Source organism: Dendropsophus ebraccatus, chromosome 13, assembly GCF_027789765.1.
Source record: "Dendropsophus ebraccatus isolate aDenEbr1 chromosome 13, aDenEbr1.pat, whole genome shotgun sequence".
Classification (NCBI taxonomy): domain Eukaryota; kingdom Metazoa; phylum Chordata; class Amphibia; order Anura; family Hylidae; genus Dendropsophus; species Dendropsophus ebraccatus.
Window position 1 is genome coordinate 6,912,744 of NC_091466.1, and position 8,605 is coordinate 6,921,348.

Here is an 8,605-nt window from a genome sequence, read left to right on the forward strand (position 1 = left end):
CATCACATATAGGGAGCGGCACTGCTACCTCCTCACTACACCATCACATATAGGGAGCGGCACTGCTACCTCCTCACTACACCATCACATATAGGGAGCGGCACTGCTACCTCCTCACTACACCATCACATATAGGGAGCGGCACTGCTACCTCCTCACTACACCATCACATATAGGGAGCGGCACTGCTACCTCCTCACTACACCATCACATATAGGGAGCGGCACTGCTACCTCCTCACTACACCATCACATATAGGGAGCGGCACTGCTACCTCCTCACTACACCATCACATATAGGGAGCGGCACTGCTACCTCCTCACTACACCATCACATATAGGGAGCGGCACTGCTACCTCCTCACTACACCATCACATGGAGACTGGCAGGAACCGCGTGACTCCGGCCCAGTGAATGGAGCCTCTGTACGCCGGGAGCCAACTGGAGCAGAACATTACCAGGATACACCCAGGCTGCGTATCTAAGCCACAAAGTGTGATTCTGCCTGATGTATCCGAGCAGATCAAGTGTCATACTGTCTGCTGAACTGCTGTATCTAACCTTACATGTGATACTCTCCTGCTGACCTGCTGTATCTAACCTTACATGTGATACTCTCCTGCTGAACTGCTGTATCTAACCTTACATGTGATACTCTCCTGCTGATCTGTTGTATCTAACCTTATATATGTGATACTCTCCTGCTGATCTGCTGTATCTAACCTTACATGTGATACTCTCCTGCTAATCTGGTGAATCTAACCTTATGTATGTGATACTCTCCTGCTGATCTAGTGTATCTAACCTTATATATGTGATACTCTCCTGCTGATCTGCTGTATCTAACCTTATATATGTGATACTCTCCTGCTGATCTGCTGTATCTAACCTTACATGTGATACACCACATTAGCAGGAGAGTATCACATGTAAGGTTAGATACAGCAGATCAGCAGGAGAGTATCACATATATAAGGTTAGATACAGCAGATCAGCAGGAGAGTATCACATATATAAGGTTAGATACACTAGATCAGCAGGAGAGTATCACATACATAAGGTTAGATTCACCAGATTAGCAGGAGAGTATCACATGTAAGGTTAGATACAGCAGATCAGCAGGAGAGTATCACATATATAAGGTTAGATACAACAGATCAGCAGGAGAGTATCACATGTAAGGTTAGATACACCAGATCAGCAGGAGAGTATCACATACATAAGGTTAGATACAGCAGATCAGCAGGAGAGTATCACATATATAAGGTTAGATACACCAGATCAGCAGGAGAGTATCACATGTAAGGTTAGATACACCAGATCAGCAGGAGAGTATCACATATATAAGGTTAGATACACCAGATCAGCAGGAGAGTATCACATGTAAGGTTAGATACTCTCCTGCTGATCTGGTGTATCTAACCTTACATGTGATACTCTCCTGCTGATCTGGTGTATGTAACTTTACATGTGATACTCTCCTGCTGATCTGGTGTATCACATATATAAGGTTAGATACACCAGATCAGCAGGAGAGTATGACATATATAAGGTTAGATACAGCAGATCAGGAGGAGAGTATCACATATATAAGGTTAGATAAACTAGATCAGCAGGAGAGTATCACATACATAAGGTTAGATACACCAGATTAGCAGGAGAGTATCACATGTAAGGTTAGATACAGCAGATCAGCAGGAGAGTATCACATATATAAGGTTAGATAAACTAGATCAGCAGGAGAGTATCACATACATAAGGTTAGATACACCAGATTAGCAGGAGAGTATCTAACCTTATGTATGTGATACTCTCCTGCTGATCTAGTTTATCTAACCTTATATATGTGATACTCTCCTGCTGATCTGCTGTATCTAACCTTACATGTGATACTCTCCTGCTAATCTGGTGTATCTAACCTTATGTATGTGATACTCTCCTGCTGATCTAGTTTATCTAACCTTATATATGTGATACTCTCCTCCTGATCTGCTGTATCTAACCTTATATATGTCATACTCTCCTACTGATCTGGTGTATCTAACCTTATATATGTGATACACCAGATCAGCAGGAGAGTATCACATGTAAAGTTACATACACCAGATCAGCAGGAGAGTATCTAACCTTACATGTGATACTCTCCTGCTGATCTGGTGTATCTAACCTTATATATGTGATACTCTCCTGCTGATCTGCTGTATCTAACCTTATGTATGTGATACTCTCCTGCTGATCTGGTGTATCTAACCTTACATGTGATACTCTCCTGCTGATCTGTTGTATCTAACCTTATATATGTGATACTCTCCTGCTGATCTGCTGTATCTAACCTTATATATGTGATACTCTCCTGCTGATCTGCTGTATCTAACCTTACATGTGATACTCTCCTGCTGATCTGGTGTATCTAACCTTACATGTGATACTCTCCTGCTGATCTGTTGTATCTAACCTTATATATGTGATACTCTCCTGCTGATCTGCTGTATCTAAGCCTATGATGTGTGATACTGTCTGCTAAGCTATGTATCTAATCCTACTGAGTTATCCTTCCTGATGAGTTCCTGTATCTAAGCCTACCAGATGTGATACTGTCTGCTTAGTTGCTGTATCTAATCCTCTCTTGTATCACACTCTCTGCTTCGCCATGTATCTAATCCGAGCAGGTGTGATACAGGCCGCTGAGCCTTGTATCCCCGCAGCTTTGGGGGCTTTGTAGTCACCTGATGAGCCGCTCCTTGGCCTGGCTCTGGCTGCTGAAGCGGACCCACGAGTCCATGTGTGTCGCCACTTAGAGAGTAAAGATCACAGGACACTTCCGGGTGGAGGACGGGTCACCGCGGGGGCCAAACCTCCTGAAAGCGCGAAGCTGGCAGCACGCAAACATTACGTCACTATGACAACCGATAACTACACAATGGTCGGTCAGGTCTCTGATTGGCTCCTCTTTCCAGCGGGAGCACCGCCCATTTCTTCTTGTTTATATCCTCCATAAAGGTTTTATAGAGAAGCGTTTGATTGGCTAATTCCACATGAGCCCGCCCCTGATCTTACTGACAGCATCCAAGATAGAATGGAGCGTCGCCCGGTATTTGTGACGTCACAGAAAGGGGTGGGACGTGAGGTAAAAACGTATAAAGAAGCTTCAGCTGTCTATTACTATCACCAGGAAGGACCTCTGCGCCCCCTAGTGGTCAGGTCTGGAATACACATAGAGCTATTACTATCACCAGGAAGGACCTCTGCGCCCCCTAGTGGTCAGGTCTGGAATACATGTAGTGCTATTACTATCACCAGGAAGGACCTCTGCGCCCCCTAGTGGTCAGGTCTGGAATACATGTAGTGCTATTACTATCACCAGGAAGGACCTCTGCGCCCCCTAGTGGTCAGGTCTGGAATACACATAGTGCTATTACTATCACCAGGAAGGACCTCTGCGCCCCCTAGTGGTCAGGTCTGGAATACACATAGTGCTATTACTATCACCAGGAAGGACCTCTGCGCCCCCTAGTGGTCAGGTCTGGAATACACATAGTGCTATTACTATCACCAGGAAGGACCTCTGCGCCCCCTAGTGGTCAGGTCTGGAATACACATAGAGCTATTACTATCACCAGGAAGGACCTCTGGCCCCCTAGTGGTCAGGTCTGGAATACACATAGAGCTATTACTATCACCAGGAAGGACCTCTGCGCCCCCTAGTGGTCAGGTCTGGAATACACATAGAGCTATTACTATCACCAGGAAGGACCTCTGGCCCCCTAGTGGTCAGGTCTGGAATACACATAGAGCTATTACTATCACCAGGAAGGACCTCTGCGCCCCCTAGTGGTCAGGTCTGGAATACACATAGTGCTATTACTATCACCAGGAAGGACCTCTGCGCCCCCAAGTGGTCAGGTCTGGAATACACATAGTATAGCACTATCACCAGGAAGGACCTCTGCGCCCCCTAGTGGTCAGGTCTGGAATACACATAGAGCTATTACTATCACCAGGAAGGACCTCTGCGCCCCCTAGTGGTCAGGTCTGGAATACATGTAGTGCTATTACTATCACCAGGAAGGACCTCTGCGCCCCCTAGTGGTCAGGTCTGGAATACATGTAGTGCTATTACTATCACCAGGAAGGACCTCTGCGCCCCCTAGTGGTCAGGTCTGGAATACACATAGAGCTATTACTATCACCAGGAAGGACCTCTGCGCCCCCTAGTGGTCAGGTCTGGAATACATGTAGTGCTATTACTATCACCAGGAAGGACCTCTGCGCCCCCTAGTGGTCAGGTCTGGAATACATGTAGTGCTATTACTATCACCAGGAAGGACCTCTGCGCCCCCTAGTGGTCAGGTCTGGAATACACATAGAGCTATTACTATCACCAGGAAGGACCTCTGCGCCCTAGTGGTCAGGTCTGGAATACACATAGTGCTATTACTATCACCAGGAAGGACCTCTGCGCCCCCTAGTGGTCAGGTCTGGAATACATGTAGTGCTATTACTATCACCAGGAAGGACCTCTGCGCCCTAGTGGTCAGGTCTGGAATACACATAGTGCTATTACTATCACCAGGAAGGACCTCTGCGCCCCCTAGTGGTCAGGTCTGGAATACACATAGTGCTATTACTATCACCAGGAAGGACCTCTGCGCCCCCTAGTGGTCAGGTCTGGAATACACATAGTGCTATTACTATCACCAGGAAGGACCTCTGCGCCCCCTAGTGGTCAGGTCTGGAATACATGTAGTGCTATTACTATCACCAGGAAGGACCTCTGCGCCCCCTAGTGGTCAGGTCTGGAATACACATAGTATAGCACTATCACCAGGAAGGACCTCTGCGCCCCCTAGTGGTCAGGTCTGGAATACATGTAGTGCTATTACTATCACCAGGAAGGACCTCTGGCCCCCTAGTGGTCAGGTCTGGAATACACATAGTGCTATTACTATCACCAGGAAGGACCTCTGCGCCCTAGTGGTCAGGTCTGGAATACACATAGTGCTATTACTATCACCAGGAAGGACCTCTGCGCCCCCTAGTGGTCAGGTCTGGAATACATGTAGTGCTATTACTATCACCAGGAAGGACCTCTGCGCCCCCTAGTGGTCAGGTCTGGAATACACATAGTATAGCACTATCACCAGGAAGGACCTCTGCGCCCCCAAGTGGTCAGGTCTGGAATACACATAGTGCTATTACTATCACCAGGAAGGACCTCTGCGCCCCCTAGTGGTCAGGTCTGGAATACATGTAGTGCTATTACTATCACCAGGAAGGACCTCTGCGCCCCCTAGTGGTCAGGTCTGGAATACACATAGTGCTATTACTATCACCAGGAAGGACCTCTGCGCCCCCTAGTGGTCAGGTCTGGAATACATGTAGTGCTATTACTATCACCAGGAAGGACCTCTGCGCCCCCTAGTGGTCAGGTCTGGAATACACATAGAGCTATTACTATCACCAGGAAGGACCTCTGCGCCCACTAGTGGTCAGGTCCGGATAGTAGATGGCCCCCTGTGTGGTCTACTATAGCAGATGCCCCCTGAGTAGTCTCCCTATAGTAGATGCCCTCTGTGTAGTCTCCCTATAGTAGATGGCCTCATCTGTAGTCCCCCTATAGTAAATGCCTTCTGTGTAGTCTCCCTATAGTAGATACCTTCTGTGTAGTATCCCTATAGTAGATGCCTCCTGTTTATTCCCCCTATAGTAGATGCCCCCTGTGTAGTCCCCCTAAAGTAGATGCCTTCTGTGTAGTAACCCTAAAGTAGATACCTTCTGTGTAGTCTCCCTATAGTAGATGCCGACTGTGTAGAGAAGATCCGGGACCGCGGGGCTGCAGCTGTGAGCTTCCGTCCTGTCAGGCTGTGTGTGCTGGAAGCTCACCCCCTGCCCCGGACCTCGGCGCTGCATGGGGGGAGGGAACCAGCCTGCCTGCCCATCCTGCTCCCGGACGCTCCGTCTCCCCCCACAGCCTCTCCCCTGCCCCCCAGCCTCAGCCTCTCCCCTGCCCCCCAGCCTCAGCCTCTCCCCTGCTTCCCCAGCCTCAGCCTCTCCCCTGCTTCCCCAGCCTCAGCCTCTCCCCTGCTTCCCCAGCCTCAGCCTCTCCCCTGCTTCCCCAGCCTCTCCCCTGCCCCACAGCCTCTCCCCTGCCCCACAGCCTCTCCCCTGCCCCACAGCCTCAGCCTCTCCCCTGCCCCCCAGCCTCAGACTCTCCCCTGCCCCCCAGCCTCAGACTCTCCCCTGCCCCCCAGCCTCTCCCCTGCCCCCCAGCCTCAGCCTCTCCCCTGCCCCCCAGCCTCAGCCTCTCCCCTTCTTCCCCAGCCTCTCCCCCTACCCACAGCCTCTCCCCTGCCCCACAGCCTCAGCCTCTCCCCTGCTTCCCCAGCCTCTCTCCCTACCCCCAGCCTCTCCCCTGCCCCCAGCCTCTCCCCCTACCCTCAGCCTCTCCCCTGCCCCACAGCCTCTCCCCTGCCCCACAGCCTCAGCCTCTCCCCTGCTTCCCCAGCCTCTCCCCCTACCCTCAGCCTCTCCCCTGCCCCCAGCCTCTCCCCCTACCCTCAGCCTCTCCCCTGCCCCACAGCCTCTCCCCTGCCCCACAGCCTCAGCCTCTCCCCTGCTTCCCCAGCCTCTCCCCCTACCCTCAGCCTTTCCCCTGCCCCCCAGCCTCTCCCCCTACCCTCAGCCTCAGTCCCCCTATAGTATATGACCCTCTGCGTAGTCGACCCGATGTAGTAGATGCCTCCTGTGTAGTTTTCCTAAAGTAGATGCCCCCTGTTGAATACCCCTATAGTAGATGCCTCCTGTGTAGTGCCCGATGTAGTAGATGCCTCCTGTATAGTCTCTGAGAATAGATGCCACCTGTGTAGTGCCCCTATAGTAGATGGCCCCCTCTGTAGTCTCCTATAGTAGATGCCTCCTGTGTAGTCTCATTATAGTAGATGGCCCCCTGTGTAGTGCCCCTATAGTAGATGCCCCCTGTAAAGTCTCCTATAGTAGATTCCCTCCTTTGTAGACTCCTATAGTAGATGCCCCCTTTGTAGTCCCCCTTTAGTAGATGGCCCCCTCTGTAGTCTCCTATAGTAGATGCCTCCTGTGTAGTCTCATTATAGCAGATGGCCCCTTGTGTAGTGCCCCTATAGTAGATGCCCCCTGTAAAGTCTCCTATAGTAGATTCCCTCCTTTGTAGACTCCTATAGTAGATGCCCCCTTTGTAGTCCCCCTATAGTAGATGGCCCCCTGTTTAGTCCCCCTTTAGTAGATGCCCCCTGTGTAGTCTCCTATAGTAGATAGCCCCCCTGTGTATTTACCCTATGGTAGATGGCCCCCTCTGTAGTCTCCTATAGTAGATGGCCCCCTGTGTAGTCTGGGCCATACTATAAACCTGGGTATGGTCTAGCTCAGGCCACAATATACCACGGGGAATAAACTCTATATTTGGGGGTCTAAAACCAGGCCAGACTATAGCCCTCCAAGTTATCATGTCACTGGTTTTCTCAGTTCTGGCCCAGGATACAGTACACCCCAGGGGATATATTTTATACCAGAGGGTGTAATATAGTGGAATTTTATACTCACCGTAAATTCTCTTTCCTGTAGTCCGAAGCAGCAGCACATAATGGGGAAGATTCTATCTTCCTGCAATGATAGGACAGATGGTAACAAGCAATAAAGAGTTAATTGCTACGTCTATAAGGCCCTATGCTGACCCAGCCTCCTTGTGTACTTCTAACGATCTAGGAAAACATAACCCAAAACACTCAAGGTATGCTGCATAAACTTTTATAGGGAGGGTTAGTTTGTGCTGCTGCTTCGGACTACAGGAAAGAGAATTTACGGTGAGTATAAAATTCCACTTTCCCTTACGTCCTAAGCAGCAGCACATAATGGGGATATAGCAAGATCACATAAAGGGTGGGAGAATCATACAGCAGCCATGAGAACCGGTTTACCAAGATTGGTTGCCCAGAGGTTCTAATGTCCAAAAGTATAAGAAGACCACAATGCAGTTCTGTATATCTGATCAATGGGCATGCACATCTCCTCCACCCAGGATGTAGACATTGCCCTTGCGGTAAGGGCCTTAATGGATTCAGGTACTTGGACTCTCACCTCTTGGTAACACACAGAGTCTGCCGTATCCATCTGGATAAAGTGGCTTTTGAGGACTTCCAATCACTGTTCCTTCCTGAAAAAGATACAGATAAAATCTTCTGACTTCTCACTAGATAAACTGTCAAGGCTCCGCCCACAACCAGAGAGTGTCGGCCCAAGGCTCCACCCACAACCAGAGAGTGTGGTTGTAACGCTTCCTCATTGGAGGAATTTAGGCAAAAACAGGTAACTCAATCTGCTGAGTAATGTTGGATAAGGAAGGAACCTTAAGGGTAAAAGACAAAGTCCTGAAGGATAACAAGATATGGTTTTGGCTCCTAATGTCTGAACATCCTCCTGCATTTAGCAGATGTAATAGCTACTAGGAAGCATACCTTGAGGGTCAGGTATTTTAACTCAAATAAAGATAACAACTCAAAACGGAGCCGTGCAAGGTGATGAAGGACGAGTCCCGGATCCCACCTGGGAGTTGGATCCATTACAGTTGCTTTAA

The 8,605-nt window shown here is 49.4% G+C and overlaps 1 protein-coding gene across 1 annotated transcript in view; it reads right to left on the reverse strand.

The window, feature by feature from the left end:
• The window catches only part of PEX11B (peroxisomal biogenesis factor 11 beta), an 8,802-nt gene extending 5,966 nt beyond the window's left edge, over nt 1–2,836 (reverse strand). Inside the window, exon 1 of the mRNA XM_069950069.1 lies at nt 2,727–2,836. Coding sequence (XP_069806170.1) covers nt 2,727–2,782 — 56 coding nt within the window. The 5' untranslated portion in view covers nt 2,783–2,836. The remainder of the gene's footprint in view (nt 1–2,726) is intronic.
• Nucleotides 2,837–8,605: the final 5,769 nt, after the last annotated feature.